At 33.3% G+C, this 25,176-nt stretch overlaps 1 protein-coding gene across 1 annotated transcript in view; it reads left to right on the top strand.

The window, feature by feature from the left end:
• Nucleotides 1-24,443, top strand: part of DCAF12 (DDB1 and CUL4 associated factor 12-like protein) — an 86,279-nt gene extending 61,836 nt beyond the window's left edge. Inside the window, exons 5-8 of the mRNA XM_090373219.1 lie at nucleotides 2,842-3,005; nucleotides 16,554-16,616; nucleotides 17,204-17,518; nucleotides 23,916-24,443. Coding sequence (XP_090229345.1) covers nucleotides 2,842-3,005; nucleotides 16,554-16,616; nucleotides 17,204-17,518; nucleotides 23,916-24,074 — 701 coding nt within the window. The 3' untranslated portion in view covers nucleotides 24,075-24,443. The remainder of the gene's footprint in view (nucleotides 1-2,841; nucleotides 3,006-16,553; nucleotides 16,617-17,203; nucleotides 17,519-23,915) is intronic.
• The last annotated feature ends 733 nt before the right edge of the window (nucleotides 24,444-25,176 follow it).

Below are 25,176 nucleotides of genomic sequence, written 5' to 3'. Positions count from 1 at the left end.
AACTAAATACAGGTAAACCTTGATATATGCATTTTCAATCAATGCGAATTTCGGTTAATACGGTCACAAACATTTATACCATTCCTCTATATATGCCCCTAAAATTTTGAGTAGTGCAGCTGATTATGAAACAAAATTTTTAATAACACACAAAAAAAAAAAAAAAAAAAAAAAAGCCTGAAATCTGTCGTCCGTAAACAGTGTTGCCATATTGTACTTCTGCTGCTCCATTATCCTGCCATAAGCTGTTTTGCTTAGGCAACCATCAAAGACAGACATGTCAAAGCAGACTCTTCCTATTGCTGTATTTCACACTAAGTAATAATTAATGTTTTGTAAAAGTTCACCATGTCCCAAAGGAAAAGGATATATCAGTGGAATCCAATAAGAAGAAATGTAAAGTTATTACTTTGGATACAAAACTTGACATTATTAAACAGTTTGATAATGGTCAAAGCAAGACAAGCCTCAGCATGGTGCTAGGCCTCAATGAGTCTACAATATGACTAATTCTGTCCAAATCTAAGGAATACATAGAACAAGGTAAAGTTGCATCAACATCTTTTAGTATGCAGTGCACTAGGAACGAAAGACTTATTTTGGTTGAAATGGAGAATCAATCAAAAACGGATTCCAATTGGTACCAACAACATAATGGTAAAAGCACTTAGCCTGTTTTCATCACTCAAAGAAAACAAATTCAAAGGGGATACAACGATTATTTTCTGCCAGCAGAGGGGGGGTTTGAAAAGTTTAAAGTGCGAACTGGCCTTTATTGGAAGGAAATGCCGTCTAGAAGTTTCTTAGCTAAAATAGAAGAATTGCAACCTGATTACAAAGTCTCCAAGGGCCGCTTAACTCTTCTGTTGGGAAGAAATGCTGAAGACGATTTCAAATTGAAACCTATGCTTATTTATCATTTACTAAATCTGAGGGCTTTAAGAGGTTGCAACAAAGCGTCATTTCCTGTAATTTGACAGGGTCATGCAAGCTCTTTGTTTGAAGACTGGTTTAAGGGTGATTTTTGTCCAGCAGTCAAAAACTTTTGTGAGCAAAATAATCTTAACGTTTAAAGCCCTCTTAGTTTTTGACAATGCCTCTGGCCATCCTCCTGCACTGAATGATCTGTGTGAAAATGTAAAAGTAATATTTTTACCTTCGAACACTACATCTTTGCTACAGCCAATGGACCAGGACATAATTTCAACTTTCAAGGCCTATTATCTACAAAGAACTTTTGCGCAGTGCAAGATGCAATGGGGAAGGTTCAATTTCATTGACTGAATTTTGGAAGAATTTTACAATTAGGCAAGCTATTGAAAATATTTGAGTTATGGTAAGATGTTACGGCTAGTACAATAAGGGCTGTGTGGAAATCTTCTGCCTTACTGCACAAGTGACTTTTGTGGCTTCGAAAATTGAGTTGATTCTGTTATTAAAGAAATTAGTGCCATTCGAAAGGATCTTGGCTTTGAAGGTGTTGATTTCTCTTATGGCAGAGAATGCCTGGATTTGCATTCACAGCCACCCATTGACACAGATCTTATAGAATTGGAGCAACAGTGTGCCAGGACATAATTTCACAAATGAAATTACAAATGGCTTTTGTACAAATACTGCACAAATGACTTTTGTGGCTTCAAAAATTGAGTTGATGCTGTTATTAAAGAAATTAGTGCCATTCGAAAGGATCTTGGCTTTGAAGATGTTGATTTCCCTAATGTCAGAGAATGCCTGGATTCGCATTCACAGCCACTCACTGACACAGATCTTATAGAATTGGAGCAACAGTGTGCCTACAACGAGAAAGAAGAAATTGTGACTGAAGGAGAGAAGTGTGTCTAGGGAAATTTTGTTAAAGGAACTCGAGCAGATGTTTTGAAATTTGGAAACTGTTAAACAACAAATTATGGATTTAGATCTGAATGTAGAAAGAAGCACGGTAGTTCGCCAAACCCTAAAAAACGGAATTAGCTGCTTTCGTAAATTTTATGAAGAGAAAAAGAAGGCTACATCTATTCAAACGACGCTTGAAAAATATTTTTCTGGAAAGTAGCATATCCATTTTTCATTCATTTCATTATAGCTCATTTCTTTAATAAACTTTTGTAGCTTACTTGCTTTTCATTATTCTTTATATTTCTATCTATGCACACAAAACGTATTTTAAAGGCTTAAATTAAGTCTTCTGATGAATGTTCCAAAACATCATGGATGAATTAGAATTTTTCCCATTGGTTTTTAACTTCGATATATGGGGTTTCGAGATATGTGGTACGTTCGTTCCACGAATTAATCGCATATATCTAGCTTTACCTGTACTTATATATCCCCATTTTTTCCATATACGGTGGAAAATTTTCCATATTTTCCATATTATATATTTATTATTGTGAACATCTACACATCTCTGCATTCTTGAAATAGCTCACAATAGTGCTTGGCATTTTAACAAATGCCTGTTTGGTCATTTGGTTATGCCATTTGTTCAAAGGATAATCAACATAAGTCCAAACTTTGGTGGCTGACTTTCATCTGCGATTATTGAGAGACTAAAGTATATCATCACAAACAGCAATTGGAATACAGAGATGCATGTAATTTTCAAGTTACTTATATTGCTTTTCATTGAAATATAACAATATAACCTTTTTTAATTTTACAGATTTCTGGTATAATTTAAACTAATTTCTATATTTTTCCTATTAAAATGCTTTTTTTTTTTAAATTTAGATTTGGTCTTGGAAGTAAGATGAAATTGATTTTTCATATGGACATTAGACTGTACTAATAGTCTTTTTAATAATACTTCCTTTTTAATAATTTTGTGAATATTTTTAGGCTCTAGAGATACTACGCTTGCTCTTTGGAGAGTTCGAGAAAGGAAATCTGCCCCCATTGTCCAAACTTTCTATCCACAATATTTTTCTATGTCGCCACTCACATGTAAATCCTGCAAAAATGCTGAGAAGATCAGGGCATTGGTTTTTAATCGACAGTTTGAAGTAAATAAGTTATTGGATGCAAGACTGCAATAATATTTGTTATAGTATCAAAATTACATTTTAAAACTTTTGTTAAATATAAAATTTAATCATAAATAAATGTTTAATTATTGACTGTAAAGATAATTGCCATTGGTTCTGTATGTTTCCTTGTTTTTTAAATAATTGACTTTAGTATTCATTTACCTAATAATTCATATGGGATTGTGGTGTAATCTTCAAGGGTCTCCTGCTAGGTTTGTCTGAGAACAGCTGCACTATGGCAGTTATGTCTTGTGGTCCACAGTAAATACACTATTAATCATACTATAGAATAATTATACTTAATATTTCTATAATTGAATGGGGATTTATTTAATTCTGCAGTGAACAAAATACTCATGTACCTCTAGTGGTATGTATCTGTTTATTTTGCACCTGTTATATTTTAACAAGGCTTCCATAGCCAAGTGGTCATGAGCAAGAGTTCAGTGGCACACACTCTTTGAGTAGACTAGGATTCAAGCCCCTAACTGCTAAATGCAGTCAATTGCCAACCCGCACTGGACCAGCATGGCAGATTATGTTCCATTCCCTCAGTGTGACTTGTTGAAGAAGCCTCTATCCTGCTGTGGATTGACAATGGCTGCAGATTTATTTATTTTTTTATTTTTAAAATAAAACAAATTTAACAAATATGTGCTTTAGACAAAATGCTTACATAGGAATCCTGAAATACAGGCAATCCCCTTTAACACAGTTTGAGAATTGAGGCAATCCTCGCACAACACGGTACTTATATGACACAGTTTCACTCTAACACATTTTGAGAATTGTGGGAAATCTCGCATAACACAGTATTTTTGAGCTTTCGTGCTGGAAAAACTCTGCTATTATGTTAGGTGTAATTTTCAACATTTCCATTCCTTTTTGTGAATCTCTGCTGTTGACCCGCTAGTCGTTATTGCCTTCGTTGTATTTTTCTAAAGCACATTTCTGGAGGTCACTACCATAAAACAATAAAAACAATTTGCAGTTTCTAGTTTATTGGTCTTTTCTGTTAGTGTAATCAATTATAAGCAGGTAATAAACTCGATCTTCTTGTGTTTGCTATAATACCGACATCTCGAATTCTGTGGGTTTTCACGTTATTGAGGTGAAAAATCCCCTTCCATGAAATATTCAATCATATAAAAAACGTAAAAGAAATTTTCAGAAACTCATTACTCTGTATTTCGCTTGTGCGTGTCGTGTTTGTTTCAACTTGTGCATGCTGTGTTTTTTGTTTTGCTGCTTATCATTTTTATTGTTTAAATTTTACAACAAAAAAAAAAAAGCCAGTGAACAGAAATATCAATTAGTTAATATGTGCATATTAATTAAGCTGTGTACGTAGCATAAATTTATTTTTATTTTGCTAACTGGAAAATATTCTTCTGATTTTCATGTATCATTTAACTTTCTTAATTGGTAAGGTAATGAAGTTAAATTTGTGCTTTATATCTAAGTGGGAGTCCACTGTATTTTGTTGGAGATCCCTGTGTTAGGTTATGTGCTACTGAACTTGTACTTATTTGAGACCATAAAAAATTGTGACTTTTAAAGTGAGTAGAAGTTACACGAAATCTAGATGCTGCAGAAGAGATTGTGCTTAGCAGCATGAAGAGGAAGAAAATTAAATGAACGTACATTATCTGACATATAAGTATCACAGTTTGTAAGGTACGATGTTTGTTCAGTTATTACTATTTAAGTTACTACTACTATAAAAATAAAGTTAAATATTAAGTTATTACTACTATAAAAATTAAGTTTCCGATAGTTAAATGTTTTTGTTAGCTTTTGGAATGTAACGCCCCTTTTTGTATTGGTTCTTAGTCCCGATGACATGGTTTCGCATTACAATAGAATTTGTAGGAACCAAACTACCATGTTATATGAGGGTTACCTGTACATGAAAAATATCCTGATACTCTATTTGAAGTTTATTTATAATAATTGCATAGGGAACAGAAAATAAAGTATGGAATAAACTAGAAGCATGGATATTTCAGGTCTGATGCTTACACCTGATATCAGCTGTAAAGTTAAACTAAATTTCACAAGTGTATTAATATATGTAGATATTAATACACTCACAGAGCTGTAAAATACATACACATATTAGGCAATGATAACTGTAACAGTAGCAAATTTTTATTCAGTTAATGGATGTGCAACTGACTTCAAGGTCATGCTACTGACTAAAAGTTGCTCTTTCACAAAGCTTTTCTGCGCAGTTAAACTTCCCAAAAATCTAGCAGTCCATCATAAAAAACGGACAGACCCTGAAACCCACCTGATAGTTGGTAAATTTACTTATCAGATTGGCCATTCTAATATTCAGGGTGTAGATTTACTGCATTTTAGTGACATTGAGAAATTTGTTGGGTTGCAGAATTGTCTTAAGTGTTATTTGTGAGCAAGATTGATGACCCAAGGAGTGTATCATCCTATGTAGCTAGGTGGTGCAGCTAGCTACACCATTTCCCTGAGCTCAAATGGACCTAAAGGAAAAAGAGAAAAATGAGAAATATAAATAAAAAAAATAAATGAATCAAATTGTACCAGGGCCCAGGGTCATGATAATATGCCATTGGACTTAATGGATAATAAGCATTTGATTCTCAGTGTCCAAGTTTCATGATTCATATATAAGATCATTGGGTATAAATATTCAAATATTCATTTATTCATTATTGATTCTGTTTTATTATTAGTATTAGCAATGGCCACATGGTGCAAGGAAGCCTATGGCTTATGCTGCACCAGCCAAAAAAAAAAAAAATTAAATGATAAAATAATAAAAATAAAATAATAATAATAAGAAGAAAATTTAAAAAAAAAAAATGAATAAGAGAAAAGGAAATAGACAACCAATGTGTTTCCCTCCTGACATAGGTAATTATGCAGCTGACCTTTGACTTTTCCCAAACTGTCAGCCTTTACATCCCATGTAGGTAACTTATTCCAGTAATTTATAACTCATTGGATAAAATAAAACTTCCTGCAATCCATTCTAAATATCCCCCTCCCTGCAATAATTTCCAGTTATGGCCCCTAGTTCTAGAATCATTTATAACTGTGAAAATTTCGTCCTCATTCATTTTACTTATGCCTTTCAGAACCTTAAACACCTCAATCAAGTCTCCTCTAAGGTGCCTAGTTTCCAAGCTCTGCAACCCACATATTCAAAGTCTTTCCTCATATGGATGCCCTTTTGCCGATTTCACCAGTGAGTTACCCATCTTTGGACCCTTTTAAGAAACACAATGTCTTTCTTTAGGTGCGGTCTCCATACTTGAACACAGTATCTAAGTGTGGTCTACCAATAGCTTTATATAATGGGATTATGATGTCCTTATCTCTACTAGTAATTGTTCGATAAATCATCGATAGGACACCATGAGCCTTCCTTGCAACCTGTCTATAATGTTCGGGGAACTTCATGTCTGACTGTATCATAACACCCAAGTTCTTTTCCTCCACTGCCAGCTTTAGTTCAACTCCACCAAGTGTATAAGTTATTTTGGGGTTACTGTTCCCCTGGTGTAATACCTTACACTTTTCTAGATTAAAGCATAGCTGCCATTTTCTGACCATCCCTGAAGTCTATTTAGGTCACTCTGAAGAAGTTCTGCTTGCTGGTGATCATTAACTCCTCTACCAATCTTTACATCATCTGCAAATTTAGACATCACCTCTTCTATCCCTTCATCAATGTCATGAAAATCAAAAACGACAGTGGTCCTAACACTGTTCCTTGGGAACCCCACTTCTTACATCAACCCAATTTGAGGAATAATCAATTATCACAACCCTCTGCCTCCTGCCCTGAATGGCACACTATGGCCATAATGCCCATGTGCCTAAAAAATTCTCAAACAAACAAACCTGCCCTGAAGCTATCCAACTATCCATCTAAGGATTTTCCCTGTGATTCCAACCTGTTCCAGCTTATAAAGTAACTGCTCATGTGGGACTGAGTTATATGCATTGCTGAAATCCAAATAAAAAATGTCGAAATTATTCCCTAAGTCTAGCTCTTGAGTGACCCTGTCAAAATAGCTAACCAGATTAATTAAACATGATTTTCCCTTTACAAAACCATGCTGAGTATCCTTCAGAATTCCATTTCTATCTAAATGATCCTGAATTCACACTTGATCATCGTCTCCATGATTTTCCCTACTACTGAAGTTAGACTGACTGGCCAGTAATTTCCCACTTCACTTAGAATGGCCCTTATGTATTGGGAATACATTGGCACTTTTCCAATCCAACGGAATTACTCCCGAATCGATTGATGCTCTCATAATTAGCCTCGATGGTTCAATGCACTCACTTGCCGCCTCCCTTAACATTATAGGCTATATGCCATCAACCCCAGGAACCTTATTGGCCTGTAGGTTTGAAAGTTTTTTTCATTAAATGTGAAGTTTCAACATCATTAATTACATTTTTTTTCAACTTCACTTCCATAATTTCTCATTGACACAAATGGTTTTCTTCTGTAAATATTGATGCAAAGTAAGTGTTAAGTTCATCTGAAACTTCAGCTGGGGTATCAGATACTATCCCATGTCCATTACATAAGGGTCCGATCACACACACACACACACACACACACACACACACACACACACACACACACACACACACACACAATATTGCCAAAAGTAACCGAACACTTGCATGTTTCAAAGAACATTTTATTGACACAACATTTAATAAAGTGTTAGCCCACCTTTGACCTTGATTGCACACTGTATCCTTGTTGGTAGACAATGAACCACTTTTTTTGACAATGGAAAAACAGTCTTTTGGTTCATTGCTCCTTCAACAATGGTAAATTAAGCTACTGATTGTAGTTGTATTAATGTGGCCCAGTGTATCTCCAAAATCTTTCAGTGGGGTTAAGGTCAGGACTCTGGGAACAGAAAAGAGTCCTACCCATACCTCTGCTGTAGGTATGGGTAGGACTAATAACACATGGTTACACTGACAAGTGTAACCATGTGTTATTCATTGTTCTAGGATTGATGTTCAGTGGTGTAAGCCCAAACCACAAGAAACAGTTCAAGACAGTGGCTCCCTCCTCTACCAAATTTTACTTTTAGGGCAACATACTCTGGTAAGTAATGCCCTCTGGGCATCTGCCAAATCCAAATGCAGCCATCGGATTGGAAAAAATTTATTCTGATTCATCACTCCATGACACACCCAACTTTTCCTGGATCAATTACAATATATTGTGCACCAGGCAAACCACAGGTATGCATTGTGATTTGATGTTTGGTTTGTTTGTTGCATCTCTTCCAATAAATGTGATGCTATGCAGGACCCTATATATTGTCCATGACCTAATAGCAGTTCCCGTGGTCTCCCTGAATACCTGGTTGACTGTATTCAGAGGACTGACAGGATCTATGTGCTACTCTTTTGAATGCCCTTCCATAAATTTATGAAGTCTATTTGAATGTTTCTTGGCTGTAGTAGCACCACAATGTCAATTCGCTCAGCCACTGTTGATCTGGGGTGTTGTAGTTTTGCTGCAATGGCAAAAAAAAGATTGATTGTTAATATGACACATCCTGTGATGACTCCTCATTGGAAGTCACTGTACTCAACACCTCAACCAATATGTTGTTTGTTGATCTGTTATTGCATGAATACAGTTGCTTTTATACATATTCCTAATGCTTGGATAGAAGATATGGTTCATATTTCCTAAATCCTGGGGGTGATGGCAGTATAGTATATATTATTCATTATACAAACAGCTATTCAGACACCCCTCCTCACATATTGTTTATTATGCCCGAAGTTCCTTATGTATCCATATCAGCTCAGATATACAAGTATAAATTTCTCTAGGGCACTACTGCTACCTGTACAGCAGCAGTATGTTAGAAGTCAATGTGCATTATGGATTAGAACTTGTAGACTTTTTAAGTTTATGATTGTGATTGGATATTACTTTTCAGTGATTTTTCTGCATGTGTGATAGTTGCACATGAAGCCAATGTCATGGTCACCAGCATAAGCAGCATTTTGGGGTGGCCATTCCCAACATTAGTTGACTCTAGAATAGTGGCAAATTTTGCTACACAGCAGTGTTTTGATGGATGTATTTCAGCATGGTGATTTCTCAGATAGTTCTTGTCAGATTGTATTGCTCTGAACATGAAATTTGGTATTGGTGGTCTGATGGTGTGAGACTGTTGAGCTGGTTTGGACTTGGTCTGTTGGTGGCAGTGCCTGAAACCATGAAGTTAAATTGACCAAAATGTTCTACTTGGACATTTTGGGTAATGTGCACTCCCTACACTCTGGCAGTACTATGGAAATGGGCCCTGTCATTATCATCATGACAACATTCCATGTCAAAACTGGATTATGTATAGAGACTTCAAAATGTTGAAATGGCTGGCTCAAATTTTGGGTCTTGACTCCCACTGAACATGTGGGATAAATTTAAGCAACAGATTAGGCTGCAGCTAAAATGTGTCCTTCCAAACCAACTATGTTAGTTTCCATTTTAGGAGAAATGGAGGCAAATGCTAGCTGACACCTACTGGAAGTTGGTGGAATTTATGAATAGGATGGTTGAAGCTGTCATGCAAACTAAAGGTAGTCCTACTGTGTATTAAATTTTTGAATTAAAATCTCTTTTTGAAATTACCTGTGTGTCTGAACATTTTTTGGTCATATAGTGTATATGTAGATAGAGCAATAGTAAGGGAAAGACACAGCTTTGTAAGGAATGACAGCTTGAACTTTTATTATATGCCAGATTAAATATAATTACAATTTCTTTTCCAGCCTCTTTCAACATTCCATTTCACTTGCTTTACTTTCAGTTTGAAAGGATGCAATGTAAGTTTAGGTTGCAGAATCAACTGTTGGCTCATTAGAGAAAAAAAAAAAAAAAAAAAGAGCCAGCTTTTGTTTTTCACTTGTTGAACCTCGCCACTTCCTGGCATGCTCACATGTATTTTATTTTTATTATCTTAATTTTGCACAATAGTAAGGGCACGTATTAGATCATTTCATTATGTCTAAGTGTATATTTATGATTGTCATATTTTTATATTATATTGCCAAATAGTTAATATTTTTAAAATTTCTGTATAATGATTATATATACCTTTATTGTACCTTTTTTTTTTTTTTTTATATTGAAGTTTAGGCCATTCTAAAAGAATTGCCATATTAATTAAAAGTTCCTTTTTTTTTTTTTTTTTTTCAGTTAATATTTTTTCGGCCAACCTTTCATATTACCATACATCAACTGTTTGCATGAAACTGAGAACAAATGGCAGTGCCACACTCATCAATATTTAAGAAAGAAAGCTATTGAATAAAAACTAAAGTGATAATTTAGGCTATTGGCAAATTATTTGCTTTGGTGGTGCCCATCACTTAGTTAAATGAGATTGAGAATGAGCAGTGTTGTTCAGAGGATGGCATTAATTGTATGCGCATATACCTTTAACTCAGTGGTTTCAACCTTTTTATTAATAACAGCACCCCTAAGTAATTTATTTTATTTTGTGGCACCTGTACTCAATTTTCTGCCTGTTAGATCCAGTTCTCTCTCTCTCTCTCTGTGTGTGTGTGTGTGTGTGTGTGTGTGTGTGTGTGTGTGTGTGTGTGTGTGTGTGTGTGTAAAAGGCAGAATTAACACTAATATCCAAATAATTTAGTTAAATTCATGACAGGACAGATTAATGCCACCAGAAATGATTGAACATTACATAAGCCTGCAAAAGTAAGAGATATTTATTTTAATTTCAAACTATAAAGCTTAAGAAAAAGGTGTAACCATAACCTACCAAGGGCCCTATCCATCCCATATATAGCTAAGTCATACCAATTCCAATATTAACAAAATAAACCATTAACATTCAGTAACGACATTATGGTAATATTGATTATTATGTTGATTGTTTATTTTGTTAATATTGGAATTGGTATGACTTGCTATATTTTGAGATGGATAGGGCCCTTAGTAGGTTATGGTTACACCTTTTTCTTAAGCTTTATAGTTTTAAATTAAAATAAATATCTTATATATATAATATTAAAAATTACACATGTTATATGATATTTATTACAGTAATATAGGCGCCTCCGTATCCAGGTGGGAAGGAGCAGCAGTGTGTAGCACACGCTTCTTGATTAGACCGGCGTTCGAGCCCGTCACCATCAAATACGGAGGATGTGGAAAGGTCAGGGAATGACCACTGTATATCCCGGAGCAGTATGGCCTTAGTTGCTAATGCTCCTAAAAACCAAATAACAAACAAAAAAACAATAACAGTAATATAATTATAAAAATTACATTTCATAATATAAATTATATATATAAACAGTATATAATTTTATTCTTTTTATAGAGATACTAAGTAAACATCAATTATAGATCACCACAAAATTAAAAAGATACTGTACACCTTTTTATAATGAAATAAACATATAAATTAAAAAATAATGAGTTTAAGTAACTTAAACCCAAATTACATGGCACTCCTGGAATGTTGTTGCAGCACCCTGGTTGAAAACCACTGCTTTAATTGTAGATGACATCAGTGCGTGGGTTTGAGAAAGCTGCATTTAGGTTTCCAAATTGCGCCATTATCACTCCATATAAGTAGGTGCCATTGAAAATCAGTAGTCTGCACTTATAGGTATCCTTCCAATCATGCATTGTATTATTAAGATTTCATTGTTGTGCAAGCAGTAATGATTTTTGTTGATCTTGTTTCGACCTGTTTCACAAAAAAACTACTTAAGTAAACAGTGAAAATGTGGCTAAGAAAAAGCATTGCAATGCATAAATGCTAAATGTGGTGGACAGACAATATAGAGCAGGGGTGGCCAACTTAATTTGTGATGCAATCTACTTTTTTCCTTCAAAATGGGCCGCGATCTACCATCTCAAAAATTTCATTACACAAGGTGCACAAATCGAGGGATGACTGTATATTTAAAATTTGTCGTGATCGACCGAAATTAAATCTGCGATCTACTGGTAGATTGTGATCGACTCGTTGACCACCCCTGATATAGAGCATCAAGTTTCTTTTCGCTTTATATTATATAAAGATAATATTAACCCTTGCAATCCAATGTTATGGCAGTAACATTGTAAAATTTCACTTCCCATCTGATGTCTTGGCAACTCTGACAAGTCAGTGTTGCTAATTATTAAATTTGTTTTTCTGCTGTGCTGGTATAATTATTTTGCTGCCGTTGTCATATAAACAATGTGAGAAACTAGTAGTGTTTGTATTCAACTGTTAACATTTATAAAAAAAAAAAAAAAAAAAGCTTCTTGTTTATACTTGTCCAAGGAGTTTATATTAATTATTTTGACAATGCATACAATCGTTAACTGTATTTAGCAGTCACATGAGCTCGAATCCTGATCTAATGAAGGAGCATGTGCTGCTGCGCTCACACCCTTGACCACTCGGCTATGTCAGTCGTAAAAAGTGAAGGCCATTTTTTATTTCTACCATACTGTACTCATTCTTACAGGGATAGATTAATGCAGTGGAGGTTGGCACTGTTGTTGTTTTTCTTTGTTTTAAGAGTCACAGTGAATTGTATAATCTATGTTAGAAGTGATGTATTTAGATGCATCAACATTTCACAATAGTCTTATAAAGAAATTGAGAAATTGTTAGAATTTTCTCATTCAGAATTTAAATGAACCGAAGGTGTGTTTTGGTGTTAACATGGAACTAAATGAAAAAACTAATATATAGGACTACTTATCTGAAGAATGAACAGACAGAATTCCATTTTTTTTTTAAGAATGTGTGTGTGGCAGGAAAAGATTATGACAAATATTTTGGATTTGCATCTTTGACCACCAATAAAATAGGAAATGAAAGAATTCAGAGTAGGGAATCTAAAGTAATAATTATTTTTTGGTGATCTGAGTGAAAAGTTTCAGAATTGTAGAACTAATTTTTGAATTTCATGAAACTGTTGATCTCAAGGATAGCTCAAATGTTATAACTTTTCAAAAGCTATCAGAGTTGGCCTTCATGTATTTATTTTAGCTGACTAGAAATGGGTTGTGTCAGCTCTTATGCCATATTTTGGAAAGCCTACTACTGACTTGATAAGACCAGTCTTGACTTGGATCATGCTTTATCTCATCCAAAAAATGCTTCATAGTATTGATGGTACTGTGAAGCAGTTTTTTGATGAAATGGCAGAGGAAATTGTTTTTCTGGGTTTTACAAGTCTCAGTTGTGAATAGTTTCATTTTGATGAAGGGGCAGATCCATCTCAAAAGTGTCTTCATCACCATATTAACAGTTTTGAAAGAAGTTGCTTGTTGAGTTAATAATGTCCAAAATAAGAATGTTGTTTTTAGAAAAAGGCTATCAAGTTCAGATGTCGAAGACAGACTAACTATTTTGTGATGATAGCTGAGAATCTAAATAGGAAGGAAAAAATTTGTGCAGTATAGAGGGAGAGAAGAAATACAAGTGAGCGAAAAGAAACAGTTTGGTATTGTGAGACCTGCTCACAAAAACCAGGACTGCAGATTTTGAAAGTTTTGAGAAATATACCTTTGCTACCCATTTTTCACTATCATATAAATAATTAACATTTAAAATATCTAAATAATTTATAAAATGTTTTGCCATACAGTTTATGTATTAGTCACAAACCCAAAAATAAATGATTTTTGAATATCACATTTTGAGTAGTTACTTTTTTGGATTTTAGAGATTCACTGTATGGAAAAAACAGTGAAAATAATTTTGGACTGCAAAGGGTTAAAAATGAATTTATACAAATGACTGTTTATATATTTAAAATGCTTATCTATTGGTATTTTTTGTATAAAATCACTCTCACTTGTGTACTTGCAGAAAAAAATCTGCATATGCTCCAAAAATAGCATTCTGTTGCTAAGCAAATGCATAAATGTTTCTCAAAAACTCTCAGCAGTCATGGGGAAATCTGTTGCAGTTAAAGTTAAATGCCTGCCTGTTATATATAATTCAAATTTTTGAGTAATCAAGTACAGTAATACCCCGAAGTTTCGCGATAGGTGGGTCCGACGAAAATCGCGTAAGTCGAATTCGCGTAAGTCGGGGTACAACTTTGCATATAAATACATATAAATTTTGCTTAATTGGGACCAACGACTAACAAAAACACTAGTTTAGAAGAAAAATATTAATAAAATTGCAGTTCTTTATACATATTAATACAAAATATGTATTAAAAAAAACAAATGACTTCCGTAAAAAAGTTATTTCGATGTCGATGGCTTCATAAAATCTAACAAATTCGTCTGACGACACAGCGCGTTCTTTTTTTCACGCAGAATTTCTTCGTAGCAAGCTAATAATTTTTTTATTCCTTGCTTTGTAGCTATAACGCGTTCTTCGTTGGAGTCTATGTTTTCTAAAATTTTTAAGCCCTTTACAATTGAGCCCTTTTCAATTTTCAACCTGTCAAGTTTGCAATTGTCATGTGCTTTTCGCCGTTGCTTCATTTAGGCCTGTAGCACGTGCAATATCACATGGTCTTTCATTTTGCTCAAAGCGTTTCACAATTTCATATTTTTTCTCTATCGACAGAGGTGGACTGGCCATAAGCCTTACCGGGGAAACCCCGGTGGGCCAGTGTGATTTTGGCCATAAACCATAGTATGAGGCCACTATAAATTTTCCCGGGTAAGAATTTTTGACCCAGTCCGCCTCTGTTTATCGATAATTGCTTTTCTTTTTCTCTCTGAATCTGCAGTGTCTTCACCAGGACGCTTCCTTTTCACACCTTTTAATTAAGTATTTTACTCATTTTTAGGGAATAAAGCACAATTACAAAACGAGGAGGCACGCTTGATACGCATAAACAAAGCTGCGCGCATGTAGCAACTGAATAAACAACACCATAAAGGCAGAGATACACTATTAACACCTCACATTTCTAGGGGTTACTACCATAAAACAATAAAAATCCAGTTGCGTTTCTGCTAGTGAAATCTGTTATAAACTGGTAGTAAACTCGATCTAATTGCATTTGCGATTATACCGATAGCTGGAATTGTGTTGGTTTTTACGTTATTATGGTGAAATGTGTTTCCCCTTCACTGATATAAAAAAACATAAAAGCAGCAAAGTTGAATTTTGTTCATCTTTCGCTCTCATTTTCTGCCGTCGCACCGTATATCGATAACATATGAAAAACGACCTTGAAGATAGTGGGCGGCAGCGTTGCCAAATGAAAAAAATCAAGAACCGCGTAACTCCGAGTTCGCGTAAGTCGGGGTAGCGTAAGTCGGGGTATTACTGTATGCTGGACTTGGCATTGCAAAACATCTTTCACTGACAATTGTTATCTTGTATTTTTTAGCCAAACTAATAATGAGCAGATAATAGTCATCATTTGGTTCAAGAATGATTACAGGCAATTGGCAAAGGCATATTACCATCAGTAATTGATCAACTTATCCCTGTGAAATTAAAATACATAAAAAAAAAAACTACATGCAAGAAAAAGAATGCTATTTCAAAATTCAAGACACATCAAACAGTGCTTGTTTTATTGTTTCACATAATGATTTGGGTGCTGAACATTGATCACGAGTGATTTGGAACAGTGTGTCACACTTGAATTAATTAATAGAAAAGAAGAATGCTTGTGCAGCACAAATAATATGAGGAATATTGTTCATTTAATTTTAAAAGTCATCTCAAAGGGAGTGGTGGCCAAATCAAAGATGGGAAGGACTGCTTTATGGTGGTCCAGATCCAATTTTATTCTACACGAATGCCACATAATGCTGATGGCTATTCTGACATTATTAAACACAATCTGCTATACCATTGCCACAAAACAGAGCGAGAGACCAGGCATTTGGCTGTTTCAGCATGGTTGTCTGTTATGTTGAGAAGGAAAAAAATATATATATATTAATTGGTTTAAAAATCAAATTGTGCTTGGTGGCCAACTATGTCATTGGACCTCTACCTAACATAAAATATTTCTTAAACTATCGGTTATGAGTTGTTGAAATCACCAGTAAATTCAGTTCAAGGATTGCAAGAAAAGATTCAGGTTTTTATGGGGAAACCTTGATAAACCTTTTTTTTTTTTTAAAGCTTCTATTAATTTGCTGTAGAGCATTTGTGATGTTATTAGTGTTGAAGGTAAAAAGTTGTAGTTATTATTCTTTTTATTTATTTATTTATTTATTATTATTATTATTACTATTTTTTTTTTTTTTTGTGTAAATAGTTCTCTGTCCCTCACTTGAGATAAAATGCTATGTGTGGAATTTATGGTAACTTAATTAGTAACTACAAATGGGTATTTATATAATTTCATCAATTCATATTTGATATATTTTTCTCCAGTATAAAGATAATGGGTGTGAATAATTGTTTATTGTTTACACATACACACCTTTTTCCTGACAGTATGTTAAGTTAAAAGAAAAATTATTTGCTGGCCTTTTTCTCATTAAAATTTTTATATATTTTATATTAGGAGCTGGTATCCTTGACGTTAAATGCTTGGCTTCATTTGTGGGATATTGAGACTTTTAAACAGGTAATGTTCATGTTTTCATTGATTTAAAATATGAAAATGTATTTTGACATTAATAACATAAGTATTTAAATTTTTATTCATTAGATTTTTAAAATGGAAAAAAGTTGAATTTTATAACTGGAAATACTTTGTTAATTTTAAATATTAATTTAAATTAAAATGAAGGTTGTTCTTTATTTTACTGAACTTACCTTGTTTAGTACTCCGTGAAGATCAAGAATAAGCTTGATTAGATGCCTAAAACTAATGTGCCAGTCAGTCTGCCTCAGTCATTTCAGTTTTGCCTAACTTATTAAAAAAACATATGCTTCACTACTTTTTAGTCCATTTTTTCAGCGAAAGACCAACTCATACTCATTATGTACACTCATTATGTAATGAGAAAACAGTGTACCTAACATTCTGCAAAAACAGTCATCTACAAAGCAACTTGTGAACGTAGACAGGCATAATACATGATTTAAAAAAAAATTGTACTCTTAATAACTATCTTGGAACTAAGGAAGTTTTATTAATTGTTGATCAACAAGAATTAATAAAATAAATTTGTGTACCAATGTAAAAATAATTTTTTTTTTAATTTTCAGAAATCATCCTATCGTTTACCATTCTGTGAAGAAAATGTATGCTTAGCTCAACAATATGATCGCAAAATATATGCTATTGGTTCTCGCTCTCACACAACCCTTATGGACAGTAGAATCCTCATGCCTTTGAAAAAGATCACTTCACCTTATCGTGGACATGGTGTCCGTTCATTAAGTTTTTTTGGTGACCTGCTTACAGTGGGTACTGGCATTGGTGCTGTTCTGTTTTATGACATTCGGAATGATCAATATTTGCAACGTACAGAAAAACCCAGTGGTCACAATATTGAATTAAAGGCTACCCCTAGGTGTGTGGTAAGTAACTACATTTGTGTTATTTTTAAAACTGCAGTACTTAATAAATACTACTGTACACAATTTTTTTATTATATTTTCATATTTGCCAACTCTTGATTTGATCAGGTTTTCTGATAATTAGGTGTGTCTTCCAGTTTTTAATCAAGTTTGTTATTTTTCAAATATGCAGATAAATTATTTTTTTCAATAATGGACTGCACAGATTTAATTACACATACTTAAAAGCCAATGTTAGGTAACTCTGTTCACATGTGGCCTGATTTTATCAACCATGTCAGTATTTGATTATAGTATAAGGTGAAAAATATGTCAGGACTTTGTATGTCATCTGCTTTGACAAGTAATATATGATTTTTGTAATAAAGGTTTAGCTTTTACTACTTTCTCCTTCTGCAGAAAGTAGTTCTGCATTATGATGGGGATTGTGGCCGACTGGGCTAGCCGGGTAGGTAAAGTGCCTGCCTGGCAACCCAAAGGTCATGGGTTCGATTCCTGCCTCGGGCTGGATATCACGATGGTGCCGAACCAACCGGTTGGTTGGATATACCGGCCACGATACACGAATGAAGCAAGAAAAAACTAGTTCCTTCGTGTATTGATCACATCATACGAAATAAATAAAACGGGGATTGTGTATAACTGACATGAAAAATATAGCACTAAAGTTTCTGAATTTTGATATGATATGCACAAAGTTGTTTCCAAGAAAATGTGGTCAATTAAATCAACTATATTTTATTTTAAAATGAAACTTACAAGAAAAGATCCTAATTAGATGATTTCAAAAAGTCACACTGTTCTTCCTGAAATAGTAAAAATTAAGATGGGGAAGGCAAGTGGTAGTGTTTCATTGAAAAGAAACAGTCAACTGCTCAGATTATGTTGAAAAATGTGGTAATCACAAAGGAAAAAAGAAAATGGAGGACTTCTATTAAACGTTGCATCCATTTATGAAAGACTAGCACAGGTATTAAGAATTTGAGCAAGCATTTCAAGTATACAGCAACTGAAAGCAGCCATCAAAATGCTAGGGAAAAGAAGGCACAGAGGTGTGCAAGCAGTACCAGATTACCTGCATTACCATAATTTTAGTAAGGATTGTTTTAAGATTGATTTCTAACAAATATGCTAATAATCATGTATCATTAACAAATTTACTTTAATTGATTAAAGGCAGAGCTTACAACTAATCAACATGTATATCATTTGAGAGATTTGGAAAATAATTAGTGTCAAAGATGATATGATTGAAAAGAAAGTGGTGAATCTACTAATTTTCTATAAATGGCAGTGAAGATGAAACTGACAACAGTCATCTTGCAGCAAAAATTTTAATATCAATCTTAACTGCCAAAAACAAATGCATTTAAATACTCTCTCTCTCTTTACAAAATAGTCACTTATGAATTCTTCTAAAATATGGCACTTTTCCAGTGCCAATAAATTTTGGTACAAAAACAGTACACTCGAAAAATTTGTTTTAAAGGCAATAAATTGTTTAAAAGTGAAATTGTGAAAATTCAGTATTTTTGCTTTTATTACATTGTTACACAGGATGTCCAGATATTTTTAACCTTATTAAAATATGTCATTTTTAATTTTAAACTATTTACATTTTAAATACATTGAGCAGTATTACAAAAGTTTTGAATGTTATCAAATTAAGCTATGTGCATTTTTAAATATGCAAGAAGCAGCCACAGTTTTTTGAATAGTTACACATTTTCTGAATGGGAACATTTGGCAGATGGATACGACGCTATGATACCATTACCGAATAGAAACTTTCAGAAAGTCTGAAGTTAAACAAGATGGACTTTAGTTGGATCCTTTTGCTGAAATAAGGATATATTAGTTTAATTATGTGAGTGTTTTTATTTTTTTTTAAAGAGAATTGATTATGAAAGATTGGGTTACTTTGAAATTGTTGACATGACTGCACTGTAGTCATTTTATCCAGTTCATGAAACAAAGGTTTTGCATTATCCAATATAATTATAATTGAAAAGCAAAAAACTTTAAAATACATTTAATGACAAATGCATAATTTTCCTGCTGCAGCATATGACATACACCAATTAGTTATTATTAATTTGGAAGAAAAGTCCAGGAATGCCACTTGTGATCACTGCCAGAATGCAGTTCTGGATATTCAGACTGTAGTATAATCTCTGTTAAAATTCTTCCATTATTTGATTTCTAAAAGTTGGAGTATGTATTTTCTTTGTTTTTTTTTTTTTTTCTCCAGAACAGTGAATTTTGATTTTATATATTCTTTATTTCTTAATTTTACTGTTGTGAAAATAAGGCAAATAGTTCATATTGAAAGATGGATGTAACTTTAATATAGGGACCAGTGTGATAATATCACTTAAGACTTATGAAAAATGAAAATGGCAAACTATATAACAAATACAGCAAATTCGTGCTTGAGTTAAGGTAATAGGCAAGGTGTGATTTTTCTCCTATGTACCAAGCTATTTAATATTCAGAATAAAATTAAATAAAAATATAAATAAATTAGAAAAGAACCTGTCTTTTCTTTTCTTATTTATATTTTATTTTGAATATTAGATGGCTTGGTACATATGGAAAACAAAGTTTCATTGCATGTATTATTCCTTGATCCAAAGGTTGAATACGCTTGTACAGTTAGATGGAAAGCAGATAATTTTTACATCCTCTAAAGTTAACACAGCCCAGTACTAAACTGCAAAGCAATAAGTATGTTGTTGTTGCAGTAATTTGCTCCTTTATGAAACACATTAAAACCAAAACTTTACAGGGAAACAACATGCTATATCTCTAATTGATGTTATATGCTCACATTCAGGTACTCTAATAGATTGTCTAATAGCAATAACAGTGTCTCAGCTGGGGCTGCTGTATCTTCACTATGAGAAATTCAAAATTTTAAAAATTTATTTTGAGCATATGTGCTATTTGCTGTTTATATTTTTGTGTTACAGTATCATTTGATGAAAAAAAGAGAAAATTGTAACCTGTTTAGTCTACTGACATGAAAATAGCCAGTCAACTAAACAGATTTTAAGAAACGTAAAGTTTTCAAAAATGTACAGAGTTACATTTTTTGACAACAAAAAGGCTTGCTCAATTACAGGTGTGATTAGATCTTGGAGGAATGAATGTGCTTGTTGTTTACATTAGTCAGACTGGTGCTTAACGGAGGGCATTCATAAGTGTCTGGCAAGGGACCAATAAAAATCTGTCACTTAACATAAGGTAGTGCTTAATAGAGGCTGCTTAAAGCAGATTTCATTGTATATTTAATGCTTGGTGGTAATTTTAAATTTTTTGATTTTTGTGCATTTTAACACTCTTATACTTTTTGAAGCAAAATATTGCCTTCAAAGAGAAGTAGAAGAGTGTAAAATTTATATTTTATATATATTTTAAGTATATACATTATTTTATGTATATTTTATTTAGTTAGTAAATGAAAGAGCATCAAAGCTCAGTATGTCCTACATTATTAATTTACAAAATAATTTATAGACAGTGTCTTCTCTTACTCGTTGACATTTGTTGGGGGTTCTGGTGTATTTTGGTTGATGAGTTTAGAGCTCACGAACCATGAATTCCGAGTGCATTGGATCACTAATGTTTTGCCTCAGAGTGTTAGAATTCATTTAGTTATTTTAAAATTCATTTAATTCAAGGAGATTGTCAGTAAAGAAATGTCTTGCATGCATGTGTATCTAGGTAATTCCTCTAATTATTTTGAAAATATCTATATTTTATATATTGGTGTAGTCAGTTTTGCTTGTCTTGGTTCTGTTATTCTTCTTTTGCATAAACATGTAGTTATCCTTATGGTAAAATGCTGGATTTCTAATTAAGAGTGCATGGTTGCAAGAATGGTAACTTTTTACTATTGTAATTAGGTTTACTATTCTCCAAAATTTCCTAAAATATCTGTAGCTGTAAATGTCATTTCCTATTCTAAATTGAAATCTTAAGACTATTACCATCCTTTCTTTTCATTAGTTTCTACTCCTCTAACATAATATAGAATTCTTCAATTTAATCCTTTTTTTGAGTCCCTTCAGTTGGACCATATACATAAATTTCATCAATCAGCTTCTCTGTCTGTAGTTTTACCACAGCTGGATAATGCTTCCCAGCCAGTTAATTTTCTTCCAAATTAGTTTTTATCTTAGTTATCTGGTCTCGGGGAGAGATAAGGTTTTTCCACAGGTTTCATACAGTCAGTGCAAAACAGACATAAGGACAAACTCACCAAAATTTACAAATTGCTCCAAGTTCACTAGGCTTGAATTCTAGTGATATGTCAAAAAAATTCAAAACTGAAATGTAGACATTACTTTACTTTTTTTCTTCATCTCTTAGCAGTTTTTGTTAATTGTAATAGCTGTTTTAAGAAGATTTTACTTAGAAAAAGTTCAGAACAACCCTTGAAAGTTGAATATCACCATTATCCTTTTTTTTTTTTTTTTCCACCTCCCATATATTTTCCCATGTATTTATGTTGTATATTTGCAGTACAGTAATACTCCGAAGTTACGCGGTAGGTGGGTCCGACGAAAATCATTTAAGTCGAATTCGTGTAAGTCGGGGTACAACTTTGCATATAAATACACACAAATTTTGTTTAATTGGGACCAAGGACTAACAAAAACACTAGTTTAGAAGAAAAATATTAATAAAATTGCAGTTCTTTATACATATCAATACAAAATATGTGTTAAAAAAATAAATGACTTACGTAAAAAAGTTATTTCGATGTCGATGGCTTCATAAAATCTAACAAATTCGTCTGACGACACAGAGACTTCTTTTTTTCACTCAGAATTTCTTCGTAGCAAGCCAATAATTTTTTTATTCCTTGCTTTGTAGCTATAACGCGTTCTTTGTTGTAGTCTGTTTTCTAAAATTTTTAAGCCCTTTCAATTGAGCTGAGACCTTCTGTCAAGTTTGCAATTGTCATGTGCTTTTCGCCTTTGCCTCATTTAGGCCTGTAGCACGTGCAGTATCACATGGTTTTTCATTTCGCTCAAAGCGTTTCCCAATTTCATATTTTTTCTCTATCGACAGAGGCTGACTGGCCCTTACCGGGGAAACCCCGGTGGGCCTGTGTGATTTTGGCCATAAACCATAGTATGAGGCCACTATAAATTTTTGACCCAGTCTGCCTCTGTTTATCGATAATTGCTTTTCTTTTTCTCTCTGAATCTGCAGTGTCTTCACCAGTACGCTTCCTTTTCACACCTTTTAAGTATTTTACTCATTTTTAGGGAATAAAGCACAATTACAAAATGAGGAGGCACGCTTGATACGCATAAACAAAGCTGCGCACATGTAGCAACTGAATAAACAACACCATAAAGGCAGAGATACACTATTAACACCTCACACTTCTAGGGGTTACTACCATAAAACAATAAAAATCCAGTTGCGTTTCTGCTAGTGGAATCTGTTATAAACTGGTAGTAAACTCGATCTAATTGCATACCGATAGCTGCAATTGTGTTGGTTTTTATGTTATTATGGTGAAATGTGTTTCCCCTAAAACAAATACATTTTCAGAATCTTCTCTTCATTCCTATCGTGTTGCGTTCGGTTGGGGTGATTCTGCGTTCGACTGCCATTTCTTGTAAACACAAAGGCGAATCGTGCATAAGCCAATTCGGTTCGTGTTATATTATAAGATATCATTACTGTATTTATAAATAGTGTATGATCGAATTCGTGTAGTGTAAACACGTTATACGAGGACTGACTGTATACGGCTCGACCGACGTGATCCATTTCTCTCGTGAAAACGATGTAATTTCCGACAAACGTTGAGCACGAATTCGAATGCACACATATAAATATGACAGTTGGAATACAAATTCTTGTATATGTGTGCAGCTCATGTGCAGCAAAGTTGAATTTTGTTCATCTTTTGCTCTCACTCTCCGCCGTCGCACTGTATATCGATAACATATGAAAAACGACCTTGAAGATAGTGGGTGGCAGTGTTGCCAAACGAAAAAATCAAGAACCACGTAACTCCGAGTTTGCGTAAGTTGGGGTATTACTGTATAATATAATTTAAACACAGTAGTGATATTTTTTTTTTTTAAATGTTCATTTGGCTTGTGTGAATTTTGTTTTTTATTTTCTGTATATTTTTGTGTTGTATTATACAATAAATTTGTTTCTGGAAAAATGAGTTGTAATTCTCTCAAATCACTTTTGAGAGTGCTGATAATGATAAAATAACATTAGTTTTATGAAAATACTATATTACACAGTTCCACTTTTTTGGCATTCTGATAGTGAATATATGTGTATTAGGTTATTAAGTAAATTTAATAAAAATATATCAATTTATATTCATTTTATTTGTTTATTTTTTTATGATTAGTATCCTGAGCAGCACTTTCAGCAAGCTGTTCCAGTGTTAGAGGATTATAGTCCTGCCATTTATACCCACTGTTATGACTCATCTAAAACAAGACTTTTTACAGCTGGTGGGCCATTACCTGCAAAACTAAGAGGACATTATGCAGCTATTTGGCAATAATTTTTGGATTATTTAATTTAACATCCCCTTTCATTTGATAAAGTGTTAACATAGTAATTCTGTAATATATATTGTATATAATGTATATAGGTACTTTGATTTGTACATATTTATATTAATGTTAAAATTTATATGAAGTTATAGTTGAAGGGACATAAACACAGAATTGCAAATGTTTGCTTTTTACACTACATAGCATTTCTAGTTTTGAAGGATTTTGGAAACCACAAACAAATACACTATACTATATGTTTCAGCTGCTTTCTCTTGCCTCATCCCTGTGCCACTACATAGAATAATTATTGCTTGTGTTCCAATTTAATTAAGGATTATTTTCAGTTTCATCACGGACGGTTATAAAGCAGTATCACAGCCTTTTATTACATACCATTTATTTAGTTTTTTTTTTTTATTTATTTATTTATTTATTTTTATTATTTTTTTTTTACAAATAACTCATTATGACAGGATATTTTCATTCCAGTTGATTATTTCCATCAAGAGGATGATATTCACTGCTGTCACTATTCTACCATCAAGTTTGCTACTGTGGTAGAATAGGGGTAGAAGTATCGGAGGGCCCATGCATGTTTGGGTTGATGTGATTGTTAGAGAGCACAAGGAAGGGGTGTTTGCAAATTTTACAGGGAGCCCAGAATTTGTAGTTTTGCTACTGGTGCTATTTAGTTGTATAATAGCAGTTTATTCCAGTCCTTTAATATATTTTGAGATGGCAAGATTTAGGGATTATTGAAATTCCATATTCTTTTCTTTCACTGAAACCTTGTAGTTCTAACCAGATATGGTCCCAGAAGATTAACTTCTGCTTTATATTTTATAAATTTTTTTAGAATTTATATTTGGCGTATCATTTTATTTTTTATTTTAAGTTTGCATTTAAATTCAAATTTTTCACTAACGTATTTCTTAAATAACTTACAAAGATGAAATTATCTGGGTGAGTTTTAAGAACAATCTGTTTTATTAATTTCATTTTATTTGATCTCACAAATTGTACTTTTGAGTGCACTTATGCTGAAAAAGACAAGGCAATCACAGCAAGTGTGCAATGCCTTTTTATTAATGCTTTCCAAAATCCTTC

Source organism: Mastigoproctus giganteus, chromosome 5, assembly GCF_048544385.1.
Source record: "Mastigoproctus giganteus isolate SK-2022 chromosome 5, ASM4854438v1, whole genome shotgun sequence".
Taxonomy (NCBI): domain Eukaryota; kingdom Metazoa; phylum Arthropoda; class Arachnida; order Uropygi; family Thelyphonidae; genus Mastigoproctus; species Mastigoproctus giganteus.
This window is presented reverse-complemented; position numbering and strand designations above follow the sequence as displayed.